At 42.3% G+C, this 18,232-nt stretch overlaps 1 protein-coding gene across 3 annotated transcripts in view; it reads left to right on the top strand.

The window, feature by feature from the left end:
* The window catches only part of LOC115087855 (cytochrome b5 reductase 4), a 248,272-nt gene that overhangs the window by 63,551 nt on the left and 166,489 nt on the right, over nucleotides 1-18,232 (top strand). For all 3 annotated transcript variants that reach the window (XR_003855634.1, XM_029595499.1, XM_029595498.1), the window contains exons 5-6: nucleotides 4,461-4,502; nucleotides 12,648-12,699. Coding sequence is in view for 2 of the 3 variants with exons in the window: in XM_029595499.1 (XP_029451359.1) it covers nucleotides 4,461-4,502; nucleotides 12,648-12,699 (94 nt within the window). In the remaining variant the exon portion in view is untranslated. The remainder of the gene's footprint in view (nucleotides 1-4,460; nucleotides 4,503-12,647; nucleotides 12,700-18,232) is intronic.

Raw genomic sequence — 18,232 nt, 5'->3', positions numbered from 1 at the left:
ATTTTTCTTATTTGAAGACAGCTGCAATGTTCTATTAAAAGAGCTCTAATAGTTCGTTTAGTGTACCATGTGTAAATTTTAAAACACGGACATTGAATTGTTTGGACTACATAAGTAGATGTACAGCCTGTAGCTGTTTTTTGTTTGATTTGATATCTTATAATTATATGTGTCCATGTCCGCCTCTCCACATTTAGTAAACACAAATCACATTTCTGATAAGAACGATGTCGAACAACTATAGTAGTGGTTGATTATTGAATGTAAGTGCAGATTTCACTACTAAATCTCCCACATTAGGATCTCTGGAGTATGCTAGGAGTGGCATTTCAGAAAACGTTTTGAGCATAGATAAAATACCTAATGCTTTCAAATCATAAATGCCACTGCTGCTGATTTATTAATGTATTGTAATATACAAACATGTTTCTGCTGATCTTTGATTTATATTATAGCTATTGGTTGCAATCTGAATATAAAACCCTTAAATATACTTTTTTCACTGCGTACCATGGATGTACTTGCTCCAGAAATCTGTGCATCAATCAAACAACATGCCTGTTGCCTACATTTGTATATTTCCAAACATAAATGACACATTCTAAAAAAAAAAACCAATTGGCTCACAGCCCTGATTTTAGTGAGTAGCAATAGTGACTTTCAAACCTGAATAAGTCGTTCTTCCCAATGGGTTCCTGACATGATATAGATAAATGTTCTCCTTGTTTCCTAATAAGAATATCCAAGAACTTCATAGCAAATTGTAAGTTCTTGTCTAAAGAAGTCCAAATGAAGAAAACATATTCTGTGAATCATGACCAAACCTTGATTTGAGAAAACCACATCGCTGTATAAATAAATTGTTCTTCAACATTGTGAAAATGGGAGCCATGGATGACCCTCATGGATATCCTGTGTGTTGGGCGCTAATATTCCTGATTGAATATAAAATAACTAAATAACGCTACTCAAGCTAACTGATTCACAGATTTGTTAGATATACACTATGGATTTCTCCTTTTAGTCAAGATATTGTAGCTAATGATGTATCATGGGGGATGCAGTGGAACTATGTCCATTGTGACTAGCACCTCATCTGTAGAAATATCCTCAAGGTATCCTCAGTGTCTTGTAAGACTTACCCAAGTGAGGGAGCGAGCTTTGTCCCTTGCTGGTCCCATTTTATGGAACTCCATGCCCCTTGACCTTAGACTCCAGAGCAATCATAAACTTTTCAAAACACAACTCAAAACCTGGCTTTACATACAAGCCTTCAAGAAAGAAAAATGATGCAGGAAACCAAGCAAAGATATGCGGCATAAAGCACCGAATGCCTAATTTAATGCTCCTTACTGAATTAGTTCAACCTTTTTAACTGCAGGCAACCTTAAGGACACATTGCCATGAAACACTTAATACCACAAATAATTGCCTTTTGTTACCGAATATTAATGGCACCGCCTTTGTAATGTACGACCCATTTTTATATAAGTGCCTTTCTGTAAACCGTTATGATGGTGATTAACTTAATGACGGTATATAAAAACTCTTAAATAAATAAATAAATAAATATGTAAATCTCATGTGAGGAACTTTATACTTGAGAAAACAATAAATAAGTACAGACAGTGGTTTAAGCGCAGATTCTTTCCCAGAAACAATGGGTCTGCTAGGTGGTCTGATTAGAGGTTTATGGTCTTTAAGAATTCAATACAACACAGGAATGAGAGGATGTTCTACTACTAAAAATTGCCTCTCCTTGTTTGTAAAAAAAAAAAAAAAAAAAAAAAAAAAAGCAAAAAAACAAACCCTCCCCCTTTGTTTATCAGTTTCTGATGATGATTTCTGCATGGTCACTACTTTCTCCAAAGTTAGGTCTGTGGTAAGCTTTTAAAGGGATTCTCATTATTCTAAAAAGCTCGCTAGATTTTGGTTCTAATTCCCAACTTGAAAGGTGATTGGTCACTTTTGTGTTTAATTTTGTACAATGAAGAGGTTGTTTCAGCTTCTGTTCACTTAGACATTCACTGAAACATACAGTTTAACGAGGGATACTTAAACTTTAGTATAAAACTGTACTGATTTTCCACATAGGGCGCATGGTTTATTTATGTCACCTAGATATGGGCCCTAAAGTGATTGACTGGGTTAGAAACTGGTTGAACAGGAGGCCAGAAAGGTTACTGGTGAATGGAATCCACGCTGATAAAAAGGAATTACTGGTGGTGCCTCACGCATTGCTCCTTAGTCTGCTTCTGTGTAACATTTTCTTTAGCAGTCTTGCAGAAGGACTATTGGGAAAGGTTTGCCTTTTTGTGAATATCAAATTCTGAAACAGGGCAGATACTCTGGAAGGTAAGAAAATCATGAGTGATCTGGTGAAGCCTGAAGAATGGTCTAGAGCAGGAGTTCCCAAATCTGTCCTGGAGAACCCCCCTGCCAGTCGGGTTTTCGAGATATCTATATACCTGAGAGAGATTTGCATGCGTTGCCTCCACTGCATGCCAGTTTTTCTTGTGCATATTCATTGTGGATATCCTGAGAACTTGACTGGCTGGGAGGGGGAACCACTGCTCTCGAGTCTAGTAGCTTAGATTTAATGCTAAAAAATGCAGGGTCATGCGTTTGGATTACAAAAACCCAAGGGGTGAAATTTTTCTGTGCCCAAAACAAGAGCAGGATTTGGGAGTAATCATATCTGATGTTCTTAAAGTGGCCAAACAGATAACGTGATGGCAAAAACCAGAAGGATGCTTGGGTGAATAGGGAGAGGAATAGCTTTCAGGAAAGGGGAGGTGATACTGCCTCTGTATACGTCTCTGGTGAGACCACATTTGGTAAAAAAAAATGAATAAAATTAACAAGTATTTAGCTTAGATGGTTTTTACCCCTGAAGCAGTTAGTGTTCTGATGAAATATCAGCTGATGTCGGGTGGGTTACAGCATCAGTTACAGCTGGAAAAGAACTGTTTATTTTTTGGACATTTGAAATAATCTGAGAGACTGAATAATGCCTTAGGGGTAGATTTTAAAAGGTGCGTGCGCTACCCAGCGCGCACACATGTATGCCCAATTTTATAACATGCGTGTTATAAAATCGGGGGTCGGAGCACGCAAGGGGGTGCACCTTGTGTGCACCGAGCCGTGCTGCCTTCCCCCATTCCCTCCCTCCTAGCCTGATCTTCCCACCCCTTCCCCTAACCTTCCCCCCCAGTCCTACTTTAACCCCCCCCCCGACCTTTGTCTTACCTTTTGCACCTGCCGGCTCGCGATCCTCTGACACAGCAGCAATGGCCGCTGTGTTGGAGGCCTCTGGCCCCACCCTGCCCCGGGACTTACATGTGTCCCGGGGCTTTACACCTGTCGCCGGGCCTTTTTAAAATAGGTCCAGCTCGTGTAACCCCCCCCCCCCCCCAGGTGCGTAAATTCTCTGGATTTACGCACGTAGTGCTTTTAAAATCCGGCCCTTATATTTTATATGCATAAAAAAAGAACAAAAAAAAAGAGAAAAATGAGCACCAATTAAGTATTTATATCTGGGTAGATGATCAAGAAGACCGATGGAGACAGAGATGGTTGTCATTCTCATGTGTCAGGCCTGCTGATACCCATTCTTCAATCTGTCCAGTTCTGAGATAAATTAAAATGCTGTTTTGAAAAAGGATTTTTGGAGCTCTCTTTTGGTCTTGTGATTTCAGCTTGAGCATCCTTATTACACGTCTTTTTGTGATTAATCTTTGTTTTTTTGTAACAGAAGCAGGGCTTCAGCAACCTGATTTCCAGCCCCCAACCCCCTCACATATCCCCTAACAAAAAAAAGCAAAAATGCAAGTGAGAGATGTCCCATCCCGAACCTCTAAAACTATCCTTACTGCATAGTTGGAGCAGGAAAGGTTTATGCTAACAGCATCTTCTCCTGTTTTGCAGTGGGGATAGTTTTGGGGGCTCCTATTTGGGGTTGGGGAGTACAAATTTATGTATGACTATCTTTTTGCTGGAGGATCAGGACTCTGGGACCCCACTACTGTTTTTTTTTCTCTGGGGTTTGTGTGCGCGGGGGGAGGGGAGAGACTGGGTTTGGCTGCTTGAGTCTCGCTGCTGATGATTTTTTTTTTTTTTTTAAGGCCTATGCAGGCTTCCTGCTTTGAACTTAATTACAGAGCTGCAACATTTAAGTTGAACAGTCTGTTTTTTTTCCCCCCACTTCTTAATAATCTTAGCACGATACTTACTTTAGGAGATATATTTATATGGGAATTGTTCCATGTTTGTTTAAATTACTTTTAGTGAAGTGTGTTTATCTGTTCAACTCTTAGAGCTGAGGTGTAACCGATTAAGAAATGTTAATAAAAAATAAGAAAGAAAAAGATTTGTCTCATGCCTTTTAATATTTTCCCTAATCAATATTTTATGACCATTTTAACTATCTTTCATGTTTTAATTTTCTTCTCTTCTTGCAGATGCTAACTCTAGAATAAGAAAGGAAAAGGAAATGGTAAATGGTAAGTTATAACATTAACATTTTTGCTGTTATAGTAAATCATGCTAATCCCCCACACCCCCACTGCCTTATAAAGTACCATATACTGTAGTTTTATTTCCCTGGAGGGTAGGGTCAGATTTTACTCTAGGCAGAGCAGGGACACTGTACTATCCATGTTCAAGATCCAGTACTTGCTTCCAAGTTTCCCTTTAAGGCGCTGCCTTGCAGCAGAGTTCCAGTGGATCAGCAAGACGTCTCTATTAAATCATGCCACTGGGGATGGCTGCTGGGCCCTATGCACCTGTGCCAGAAGTGAGGCACAGAAGTGCTGCTGTACGAATGTGGGAACTGTGTGCAGCAGCTGTGCTACCCACCCCAGAGCTCCTGGAGCCACCGCTGCTGGAGAGAGGAGCGCTATGCTGCAGCAGGGGGGCTACTGCCCCTGCAAGAGGGAACACTGCATCTCTGTGATTCACTGCTTATGTCACTTCGTTAAGATACTCAATCAAGTTTGACTAACAGACACTTCCCTTTACGAAGCCATGTTGTCTGGTGTCCTGTGATGTACTTGTTTCAAGGTGCTGCATTATTTTTTCCTTTGTGTTATTTACCTAGTTTAGTCCACTTCTAAAGTTCTCCTGACATGTCTGTAGGTGCCTGTTTCCTTTTTCCAACTTAAAGTTGTGGGACTGTATCCATTTTCCTCCAGTCTATTGGAACTGCCCCATCTTTCCCTACTCCACCCCATTCCTGCTCTTAACATTGTTCTCTGTATCTGCCTCAAGCATGTTTAAATTCTGTCACTGATTTAGTTATTACTGCCTTTGGCTGCCACTAATTCGGTAAAGAAGCTTTCATAATTTTTTAAAATGAAAATGCTACCTCTTTATATGTTATTGAAATCTACTAAACATTTTAAGGGCTATATTCAAAGCCTAGCCGGCTAGGTAAGTTGCCGCTGGGCACCATTGATGCCTTTAGGTCGAGTACTTTGGGCGCTGTGAGCACAGTGGGTACTGTCCAGAGCCATCAGAGGCACAAACGAGCACCATTGATGCTGTCCACAGGGATGCCATTGAGTGCCGAAGGTGCCATTGAAGGGCATGGCGTCACTGCTGCCATTGGGTGCCATTGTCACCTTTGGCACCATGGATGCCACTAAGCGCCATGTGCCATTGAGCTCCATGGATGCCAGTGAGTGCCAGGGAGACTCTCGACATCTTTGCGAGCCTTGACCACCATCAGGCACAAAGGTTTCCCTCGCTGCTATTAAGCACCAGGGTTACCATCATCCACCTCAACATGGCACACCATGGACACCATCAGATGCCAAGGATGCAATCAAATGGCATGGACAACTTGGATGCAATTGGCGGCTTATCTTGTGTATAGCTCACCACAAGCACCTGGGCGCCATCGAGTCCCATGGTTGCTATCACAATCCGTGGATGCCGTCGAACGCCATGGTCTCCATTCTGTATTTTCTGCAGCCTAGAGGCTGTCTCCTTTGTCCAGCAGCCCAGGGGTTTGCTGCCTTGTGTTATTCACCTCATCTGACTTTCAGTCAGACAGTCCAGGAGAAAGCCAGGGGGCACATGGGAGTGTTCGTCGCATATACCTTCACAGAAGGATATGTGATCCTCTCCCTACTCTGACCAGATTTCTGGCCGAGGTGCTTCCCTTTTACCTGGCTTCCCCTGATAGTGAAGTACATCATTCAGCTGAGTTTCGGCTGCAGCTCACTGCCCTGCTCAGCATCTTGGCATGGGGCTCCCTGGGGAGGAATAGTCCTTGATGTCTCGGCACTCAGGTTTTTATTCCATCTGTCTTTGGAGGTCAGATCTTGTACTTGTAGTATCTCAATGGGTGAGGTCTGCTACAGACCTGAATACTTTTTTCCGCTACTTTTCTATGTGGACATATGGATTCCTTGCCCACCTTTCCTTTTGGACATACTTTGGGCATTGCTCTGTGTGCCCAATCCAATTTTATTACTAGGTTGATGATAATCCTCAGTTTTCTTTCTGCTGGGCTCTCCAGCCCCAGCTGATTTTCAATTGTCTTGTGACACATACCCCACACACAAAAAACAACTTTGCGTTCTTGATCCAAGCACCTTCTGGATCATAGGCTTACTGGTGCAAATCAGAGTTCACTGTTAAGAAGCTCTTGACTGTGTTCATTTTTGTATGACTTAGTGGGCTTCTTGCATTACGCCCCTGCCTTTGGATGCTTTGCTGTGTATCGGGGTTTCTGTCTCTCTGTCTGTCATCCAATCTCTTTGAGGTGAAAAACCCAACTCTTTTCCCTCCTAGAGCCCTTATTGGTCAGTTGCCTCACCGAAAAAGAGGGGATGATTGTGGAGCTTCTGCACTCATTTTTCCTGTTTTTCAGCAGCCTCTAGCTTGGGAATCGCTTATGTGTGAGGACTGCCATTCTGCTTGTCCCCGAAGAAAGCAGAGTTGCTTACCTGTAACAGGTGTTCTCCAAGGACAGCAGGATGTAAGTCCTCACGAAACCCACCCACCTCCTTTTGGAGTTGGTTTTTCCATGTATTTGCTATATCATGGACTGAGGGACTCTGCCTGAGAGACAGGGAGGGGACTATAGCTGTACATGCTCAGTAGAGCATGCCGAAAGAATCTTTGAGATCCAAGTTCGGTGCTGGGTTCAGTCGGATGATGTCACCCATATGTGAGGACTGACATCCTGCTGTCCTCGGAGAACACCTGTTACAGGTAAACAACTCTGCTATCCGGCTAACTGGCGGCTGCTGAATGCAGGTGGATATTTAGACGCCACCAATTAGCCAGATAAATTGGAACTTATCTGGCTAAGTGGTGTTGAATATCTACCTCTTCAGTGTTTCTATCATGTTCTCCCTCTGTCTTAATGCCAGTGATAATGTTTTCAGTTCCTTAAGCTCCTGAGTAGATTTTTTTTGTTGTAGGCCCTGTGCAGTTTTGATAGACTTTATCTGAACTGCTTCTATTTTGTCACTGACCTTAGACTGTAATTAAGATGGGAGTCTTATTAGTGAACTATTGAAAGGTAATATTTCCTCTTTCTGCTGCTATTGATATCTCTTTTTATACCCAAAAGTATTGCTGACTAGCAAATGTCAGGTCTTCTGAGATGGTTACTTTACAGTTATTTTTCTGTTTGGTGGTTGTCGGTTCTTTTTCCAGATGCTTGAGTGTACACTAGTTTGCATAGTCACATGCAAGTGATTCATGAGAAAACCCAGGTAAAGATACTCAACCAAGGCTTGATCTTAGGGAGTGCAGGGCCAGGACAAATCATTGCAGTGGGGCCTAGAATACTGTGTGCCTCCATCTTCAAGCTGACAGAAATGTGTAGTTCTGGGACAGGGCTACCTTGGTAGAGTGCAACCCAGGTTGGTTGCCCCTATTCAGCATCTCCCCCATAAGGATGACCCCACACTTAGCCATGAAAAATGTGAGGGCAGGAAAACAGCGTTTAAAGTAACAATATTGATACAGTGCTTTATGTGTAAAATAAAGTTGTGGAAGATATCACTCTTGATTTGATTTTAAAATGACTTCATTTTCTGATGGATCCTGTAATTATGATATAACTTTGAAGTGAGTCTTGAAAGGGAAACACTTGGGAGTCCCTGGAAATAATATAATAACCAGAATGGTTTGTAGGTAATGGTGCACCACCATTTATAGAGTAATTATTGCATGCATCTTCCACTGTCTACAGTACAGTATTTATGAATTTATTAATTACTCACACTAGGGTAGATCAGAGTTCATTGTAATCAGAACATGGACTTATTCATTTTGTCTGTTAGAGATTTTATTGAGTTTTATCATTTAAAATGTAATTGTTTAATATAATGATTACTTAAGTGGTTTAGAAAGTTATATGTAGTTTTACAGTTTCTAAAATAGCACTACATGTTTGCACAGATTTAATTCAGACCTCTTAATTAAATATTAGTTTGTTCTCTCACCACACTGACAAGCTGAAGGAGATGGGTAGTTTCTTTGTATGATGACAGCTGCGTCTGTGTTCTTAACTGAGTGCAGTCATATCTGGTCAGCACCTGGTCTCAAACACTAATGCTCAGAAAAGCATACAGGCTAGTTTCTTCTGGTTCTGAGGATGTTGTCCTTGATATTCTGTGGGAGCCCTCTGACAGCTCCTTGATGGACTTACTGATGGTAGTGCTCACCAATGGAGATAATTTCTCTAATGTCCAGGTGGGTGCTCACCTCAGCACCAGAGCCTTGGCAAACAGTATGGTTTCATATCACAAATAGGATACAGAGACGTAACACGAAGACCCGAGTTTTGCAGTTCAAAAACATGAACTTTGATGAAATGGGGAAGTATCTGGAAGAAGAACTAGAAGGATGGCAGAACAAGAGAGATGTGGAACAACAATGGACCAAAATTAAAGGAGCAATTACCAAGGCAACTAATCTATATGTCAGAAAAGTAAAGAAAAGCAAAAGAAAAATGAAACCTATATGGTTCTCAAAGGAGGTGGCTGACAAAATAAAAGCTAAAAAAACAGCGTTCAAGAAATATAAAGGATCCCAAAATGAGGAGCACAAGGAAGAATATGTGATGGAACTGAGGTAGATGAAGAAAGTAATCAAGATAGCAAAAAGTCAAGCGGAAGAAAGGATTGCCAAAGAAGTAAAGCGAAGTGACAAAACATTTTTCAGATACATCAGAGAAAGGAGAAAAGTTCCAAGTGGTATAGTGAAATTGAAAGTTGAAAAGGATCAATGTGTGGAGAGAGACGAAAAAATGGCAGAAATATTAAACGAATACTTCACTTCGGTGTTCTCTAAAGAGGACCCTGGAGAAGGACCGTCGCTAGTTAACAAGAAACTGGAGGGGAGTGGAGTAGATGTAACTCTGTTTACAGAAGAGGATGTAAGGGAAGAGCTAGGAAAAATAAAAATGGACAAAGCCATGGGACCTGATGAGGTCCATCCCAGGATACTGAGGGAGCTCAGAGATGTACTGGCGGGTCCACTGAGTGACCTGTTCAACAGATCCCTAGAAATGGGAGTGGTGCCGAGTGATTGGAGAAGAGCGGTGGTGGTCCCGCTTCACAAGAATGGGAGCAAAGAGGAGGCTGGAAACTACAGGCCGGTTAGCTTCACCTCTGTGGTGGGAAAGGTAATGGAGTTGCTGCTGAAAGAAAGAATAGTGAACTATCTACAGTTGGAAGAATTGCTGGACCAGAGGCAACATGGATTCACCAGGGGAAGGTCCTGTCAGACAAATCTGATTGACTTTTTTGATTGGGTGACTAGGGAATTAGAGGAAGAGCGCTCGATGTCATCTACTTGGATTTCAGCAAAGCTTTTGATGCGGTCCCGCACAGGAAGCTTGTGAATAAAATGAGAAGTTTAGGAGTGGGTGTCAAGATGGTGGCCTGGATTGCAAACTGGTTGACAGTCAGAAGGCAATGTGTGACGGTAAATGGAACTTACTCTGAAGAGAGAGTGGTGTTAAGCGGAGTGCCACAAGGATCGGTGTTGGGACCAGTCCTGTTCAATATCTTTGTGAGCGACATTGCGGACGGGATAGAAGGTAAAGTTTGTCTTTTTGCAGATGATACTAAGATCTGCAACAGAGTGGACACACCAGAAGGAGTGGAGAGAAAGAGACGTGACTTAAGGAAGCTGGAAGAGTGGTCGAAGATATGGCAGCTGAGATTCAATTCCAAGAAGTGCAGAGTCATGCATATAGGGAGTGGAAATCCGAAAGAATTGTATTTGATGGGAGGTGAAGGACAGATGTGCACGGAGCAGGAGAGAGACCTTGGGCTGATAGTGTCTAACGATCTGAAGTCTGCGAAATAATGTGACAAGGCGATAGCTAAAGCCAGAAGAATGCTGGGCTGCATAGAGAGAGGAATATTTATTTATTTATTTATTTATTTATTTATTTATTTATTTATTTATTTATAACTTTTTCTATACCGAAGTTCAAAAAACAGAGTTAGTTATCACTCCGGTTTACATATCAACCTTGAACAAACAGTGACAAAAATTGTCTTACATAGAACAGGAGGAGAAACTTGGATACAACATAAGTAAAGGGAAAATATAACAAATCGAACTGTTAAGAGCTAAATGAATTGTCTAGTTGGGGTGAAAAGGAGAAATCGAAGGGAAAAAGGAGAAATCTAAGGGAAGGGATGAAGAGATGGGTATATATCTAGTAAGAGAAAGGAAGTGATGATATATCTAGTAAGAGAAAGGAAGTGATGATTCCCTTGTACAGGGTCTTGGTGAGGCCCCACCTGGAGTACTGTGTTCAGTTCTGGAGACCATATCTCCAAAGGGACAGAGACAGGATGGAAGCGGTCCAGAGAAGGGCAACCAAAAAGGTGGATGGTCTTCATAAAATGACTTAGGAGGAGAGATTAAAAAACCTAAATATGTACACCCTGGAGGAGAGGAGGAGCAGAGGCGATATGATACAGATTTTCAGATACTTGAAAGGTTTTAATGATTCATGGTCAACAACAAACCTTTTACAATGGAAAAAAATCAGTAGAACTAGGGGTCATAATTTGAAGCTCCAGGGAGGAAGACTCAGAACCAATGTCAGGAAGTATTTGTTCACTGAGAGGGTGGTGGATGCCTGGAATGCCCTTCCGGAGGAAGTGGTGAAGACTAAAACTGTGAAAAATTTCAAAGCGGCGTGGGATAAACACTGTGGATCCATAAAGGCTAGAGGATGGGAATGAAGAGTAGAGCCATGGGGTGGCTTGCTGGAATGTTAACTACTACCTGGTGATTACTACCCTTACTAAAAAAAAAAAAAATAATCCCTTGCACGGTTAATGCAACCCCAATATTGCTCTCTGCTTCAACGGCAAAGGGAAATATGGAAAAGAGGATTTGCATTCAGATAACAACCAAAAAGGACTGAACTTCATAATCTGGGTGAACAAATAAACGTGGGGGTAGCTTGCTTATTACGGTGGTTACTACCCTAAAACAATTAAGAATGATACATCACTTTGAATGCATACACAGTGTTGCTCTCTGCTTCTATGGTAGGGGGTAATGTGGAAAAGAAGATTAGCATTCAGACAACAACCAACAAGGACTGAACTTCATAATCTGGGTAAACAAATAAGCGTGGGGGTAGCTTGCTTATTACGGCGGTTACTACCCTAAACCAATTAAGCCTGATACATCACTTTGAAAGCATATACAGCATTGCTATCTGCTTCAACGGTAGGGGGAAGTGAGGAAAACAGGATTTACATTCAGACATCATCCACCAAGGCATCGATCTGTGCAATCTGGGTAAACAAGCATCGGGGTAACTTGCTTGATGCGGCGGTTACAACCCTTAACCATAAGCCTTATGCTCACCTTTGCAACTCTAACATTACTCTCTGCATCAGTGACGGGGGATGGCAGGAAATTTGAATCAAACAGTTACCAATAAGAGCCCTGAAGTTGGTGGTTGGTGAAACAGATACGTATGGGAAAATAAGTGTGGAAGCTTGCTGGGCTTTCCGTCATTTCTATTTTTTATGGTAGGAATCTTGGTAGGAATTGCAGTTCATTTGTTTTACTCGCTTTTTATAGAAGTGAATTTGCATAATGCATGCACAGTCCGTGCATATGGATGAGGGCCAAGCCCTGCTCTCTGATTGGGAGTTTCACACTATTTTTTGTAACAAATGAAGAGTTTAACATAGAGAACTGCATAATCTCAAACTTACATTGGAGATGAGTCCTCCAATCAGTATCGAAGTTCTTTGTTTCAGGCAGAGCACAGTGCCAAGGATATGTTTTACAACTTGGCATTCTTTCCTGTGGGCCTGGGTTCTTAGTCCCATACATATAGGAGAATGTCCGTAAATATTTGCTATCCATCTTCCTTTTTCTTTGGTTCAGAGAGAACAAGTTCTTTTAAGATATACTCAAAAAATGAGGCGTAAATTAGCCTTACAGGTTTATAGTATAGTTTATGATTTCCATTTTCATGGTATGCTGTAGATTTAATCTCTCTCTCTCTCAGATGCATCTTTCTTTGCTGTAATGACAAAATTATTTGATTTATAGATGCATTTATTTTGTTATGTTGTGATGATCAAATACAAATCTTCTGGTTTACTCAATGGGATACTTTTTGTCACATCTAGGTGAGCTTCCTAACAAGTTATCAGAATCATTTGCCAAAGACTTTTGCCCAAGGTGAGTATCTGTAATTTCACATTGACAGATTTTTGTTTGAGAGTAATGTCTCTTTGTCTTTACTATTTCTCTGTCATGTACAGCTTTTGAGACCATATAGGTCCTCAGGAGGTATCAAGTGGAAATTGTAATACCATCAGTTAGTATGATGTGTGCATAAAGTAAAATACATGCCTACGTTTATAAAATACCATGTATGCGAGTAGATGATACTTAAGCACATATATGCAAATTTTTACGCATGTAACTGTTAGGAAATGTCAATTTTGCACATAAAAGGGTGAATTTTCAAGCGTGTAGACAGATGCACTCAGGACCAGTGGGTTTATGCTTCCCTGCCAGCAGATGGAAATGGAGCAAGCTGACATCACAGTATATATAACCCTGCAGTGACCCCAGGCTGTCATGATGGTGGACATGCATCTCCCTAAAGGGGTTGCTTCGAGCTTTTTGGAAGAAGAAATTTGAAAGTGAGTCTCCATGATTGGGACGCTCACTGTCTGGAGTTAACAGCCCAAGGGCGTTGGAATGCCAGAGTCCTGTTGGAACATCAATCACCTGGAAGCCCGGGTGGTACAGCTGGCATGCTTGCAGTTCAGCCACAGGCTGCGGGATCAAGCGGTTCATGTGATGTTGGACAACGTGATGATGGTGGCCTGTATCGATCTCCAGGGAGAAACCAAGAGCCAGCAAGTGTCACAGGAAATAGACCAGCTTATGGAATGGGCGGAAGGTCATCTGCAGGTGGTCTCAGCCTCTCACATTTAGGAAAAGCAACATGAATGTGTCAATAGTCCTCCTGTAGGGCTCTGGGTCCCAAGAGATTACTGTTAAGTGTTCATCCAGTCCCTAGCTTGGGGTATCTAGAATCTTACGTGAGTTCAGTGTTTATGGTTGGTTGAGTACAGTTCTGGTTACCTGTTTTTTATCATGTTTTTAATCAAGTTTTTTGCTAGTCTGTCCTCAGCTGCTTTTGAAGAGAATACTGGCAGGCTGGGGGTCACTGCAGGTTATATATACTGTGATATTGGCTTATTCCGTTTCCATCTGCTGGCAGGGGAGCATAGACCTACTGGTCCTGAGTCCATCTGTCTACACTAAGGAAAACAAATTATCAGGTCACTCCGATGGCTCACCCCGCCATGAGAGTAATGCAGTGGACCTTAAAATGCCAGTGGATTCAAGCTTGTCAGCCAATGGTCCAGCATTGTCCAAGTTACCAAGCAGCTCAGTCTGTCCCTAGCCTGGTGGATGCACTACTACAATCTCATTCAAGGCCTTCCATTTCAGGCTCCAGATCCTCAAATTACCTTAACAGACGCATCCAACCTCGGGTGGGGTGCACATGTAGGCAACCTGCAGACTCAGGGAACCTGGTCTCCAGAGGAAGCCAAACACCAGAGAAATTTCCTGGAGCTATGGGCGATCAGCTTTGCCCTCAAGGCCTTTCGGGATTGCCTATCAAACAAAGCTATCCTGATTCAAACCGACAATCAGGTTGCGATGTGGTACACCAACAAACAAGGGGGAACGGGCTCCTACCTCCTGTGTCAGGAAGCTGCACAGATATGGGTATGGGCCCTTTCCCGCTCGATGTCCCTCAAAGCAACCTACTTGCCGGGAGTGGACAATGTGTTGGCAGACAAGTTGAGTCGCGTCTTTCAACCACATGAGTGGTCTCTCAACCCCCGCGATAGCGGACACGATATTCCAGTGTTGGGGTTACCCTCGCATAGACCTCTTTGCGTCGATCCACAACCACAAAGTAGACAACTTCTGCTCTCTCAAGAGATGCCTTTGCCCTCTCCTGGGCCAGCGGTCTCCTTTATGCGTACCCTCCACTTCCTCTCATTTCTAAAGACTCTCGTGAAGCTCCGGCAGGACAAAGGATTAATGATTCTGATAGCTTCCCTCAGGCCATGCCAGGTGTGATTTCCAATCCTCCAGGACCTATCAGTATGCCGACACATTCCTCTGGGGAAGGATCCCCTTCTAATCACTCAGAACGAAGGGTACCTGCGTCACCCCAACCTCCAGGCTCTGTCTCTGATGCCTGCTTGCTGGTAGCAAAAAGAAATGCATTCTGCCAACTAGGAGGAAAGGGTCTACTTTCCCCACAGGATTTCCCAATTTGATGGTATCAAAAGAAACAAACAATTGAGTGGATTTCCTGTGGGCCGACGTGCAGTCCAGATAGAAAGCTAGAGAACGTTTGCAGTCCAAGAAATGCAGAGCCTGTTCTCCTGGGTTCAAATGGGGCCTGGGAAAAAAGGTAGGTAGGATATAGATTGGTTACTCCGATGGCTCTCCCCGCCATGAGAGTAAACCTCTTCCATGCGTTCGCAGCTCATTATTGCTTAGATAAGGCTGGCAGACAGGATTCCAACTTTGGCCAGTCTATTCTACGCAACCTGTTTTCAACTTAACTTCCCAACATCCTTCCAGGGTTCAGGGTTCAGGATGCCTTCCTAACCAAATTCCACCCCTGTTGTTGTACCTGTTTGCACGTCTTTGGGTGCATTTGGTGCTCTGCTCGGGCATCCTCAGCTTGGTACGCACCCATATGTGAGGACTACCATCCTGCTTATCCTGTGAGAAAGCAGAGTTGCTTACCTGTAACAGGTGTTCTCACAGGACACAGGATGTTAGTCCTCATGAAACCCACCCGCCACCCTGCGGAGTTGGGTTTGTTTACACTTTCTTATTTTATTTTTCACACATACTTTTACTATAATACGAGACTGAAGGGGGACCCCTGCTGGATGCAGGGTCAGTGCATTGCTGGGCATGCCCAGTAGGTGCCAGTCAAAAGTGTTCCATGATTGGGCTCCATCCTGATGATGTCACCCATATGTGAGGACTAACATCCTGCTGTCCTGTGAGAACATTTGTTACAGGTAAGCAACTCTGCTTTCTGTTTGCTTGTTTGATTGCCGCAGCACACTGAACCGACGATTTCAATGTGTTATCCACTATGACGCCTAGATCTCTTTCTTGGGTGGTAGCACCTAATATGGAACCTAACATTGTGTAACTATAGCATGGGTTATTTTTCCCTATATCCACATTAAATTTCATCTGCCATTTCGATGCCCAATTTTCCAGTCTCACAAGATTTTCCTGCAATTTATCACAATCTGCTTGTGATTTAACTACTCTGAACAATTTTGTATCATCTGCAAATTTGATTACCTCACTCGTCGTATTTCTTTCCAGATCATTTATAAATATATTGAAAAGTAAGGGTCCCAATTCAGATCCCTGAGGCACTCCACTGCCCATTCTCTTCCACTGAGAAAATTGTCCATTTAATCCTACTCACTGTTTCCTGTCTTTTAGCCAGTTTGTAATCCACGAAAGGACATCACCACCTATCCCATGACTTTTTACTTTTCCTAGAAGCCTCTCCTGAGGAACTTTGTCAAACGCCTTCTGAAAATCCAAATACACTACATCTACTGGTTCATCTTTATCCACATGTTTATTAACCCCTTCAGAAAAGTGAAGCAGATTTGTGAGGCAAGACTTGCCTTGGGTAAAGCCATGCTGACTTTGTTCCATTAAACCATGTCTTTCTATATGTTCTGTGATTTTGAATTTTAGAACATTTTCCACTATTTTTCCTGGCACTGAAGTCAGGCTAACCGGTCTGTAGTTTCCCGGATCGCCCCTGGAGCCCATTTAAGTGTGTGTGTGTGTCAGTGTCAGTGTCAGTGTCCGTGTCCGTGTCAGACAAAACATAATGTCTTTGCACAGTGCACTTTCCACTATACAGGGTGCCACTTGGTGACCACTGTCAGACATGACAGTGTGAGTGACTGACTGACCGACACAAGCCTTTTTATATATATAGATGGTATGTAACAGAAATAATTATGCACAATGTTGCCTTATGGATTTTTTCTCAATAATTAAAAAAAAGATTTAAAAGAAAAAAATAAGTGCAGAAAAGAAAAACATAATAACAGAAATATGTTAATTTAATATATTAAATAACATTTTATGTAGACAGGATTTTTTTTAACCCATTTTCAATAATTTGCAAGATACTGGATTCAGGACTGATTGTGGAAACCTTTAACACTTTCTGCTTATGAGCCTGATGAAATGCTGATTCAATACCCTTCTCTCAATAGGATCGATTTGCTCATTTTGCAAACAGGATCTGTTTTTGAAAGAGATTAGCTATTTGGGTCAGAGGATAGAAATGTTTTCAATTCAGTCTCAGAAGGGGGCTTGTTTGGGTAACCCAACAAAGCCAAATTGCACTGAAATGAACATATAATAAAAGGAAACTGTTGTATTTTGAGCATTAACTGCTTCATTTCCTTATGCATGATTCTCATTCCATTTTTGTTGAGAGCATATAAGGCTTGCCATACTGGATCAGACCAAGGGTCCATCAAGCCCAGTATCTCATCTTCAACAGAGGCCAATCCAAGTCACAAGTACCTGGTAATGCAAATTATTCATCAGATTTCAACAAAGTCTAAAACGGAGTGGGGAAACCTCACCAAGTGTGCATGTGTCCTGTGATATCTGTGCCAAACCAAGGGCAAGATGACACATGCCCATATTTGCAGGTCCATATCACCTTGTTTCACCTTGTTTATGTAGTCTCTGAAATTTCTCATGTTTCTGTAGGAATCAATGGGGAAAACAGCAGCACTTAAAACACTTCTGAAAACTGCTTATTGCATAAACAAGCATCAATGCTCTAGGAAGCAGCAGGGCTCCTGGAGTTGCTGACAGGCAAGATTAATGTGTGTACAGAAGTCAAGAAATGCACTTGATATTTATGCAATCTTTATTTTGTATTCTTCTATACTTGCATCACCTACCCTGCATCCTCAGCAGTCAGGCCTACATAGAGGGCAGCTGCCTTCACCTTCATGTATTCTACTACTTCAACCACGCTGATACCCTCCACAACACAATCAGCCATACAATGACAGGTCAAGTGCCATCCGAGCCACAATGCCTTGCATATCACCTGTTCTCACGCACCTTAGAGGGGAGTTCATAGCACTGCTGTATGAGGCAAATATGCTATGCTCCACTTGGTGGTTATATATGTTGCCCAAATGGGAATTGACCCTCCCTTGTCTTACCCCTTCTGTTTTTACAATATTCATTTATGTATTTAGCCATTTTATATACTATCGTTCCAAGTGAAGATCACAACGGTTTACATCATGACATAAATATTCTAAGTACCACTGCGTTTCTCTCAGCTGTGTCTAGCCAACACAAACAGCCCTGGGTCCTTTTAAGGCGTAGAAAGATACCATCCTATTGACGGTGCTAGAAATGGAATAAAAAGGCAGGAGTCATATGATTTTGCTTATTGCTTGCCTGAGAATATCCAATGCCAGACTTGCTGCCATGACCCAGCACTGCTCTGCTGGTCTATGGCTGACACTCGCCAAGAACTACTGGGATGAGGAGTACTTTCTGGCAGGTCCTCCTTCCAATTCCCGTAAGTCTGGAATTTTCTTCTTCTGACTTTCCACCTGAGAAGTGTAGGATCTGC

The sequence above is a fragment of the Rhinatrema bivittatum genome, chromosome 3, assembly GCF_901001135.1.
Source record: "Rhinatrema bivittatum chromosome 3, aRhiBiv1.1, whole genome shotgun sequence".
Classification (NCBI taxonomy): Eukaryota; Metazoa; Chordata; class Amphibia; order Gymnophiona; family Rhinatrematidae; genus Rhinatrema; species Rhinatrema bivittatum.
The sequence above is the reverse complement of the archived record's forward strand: the minus strand, read 5'-3'. Positions and strand labels throughout refer to the sequence as shown.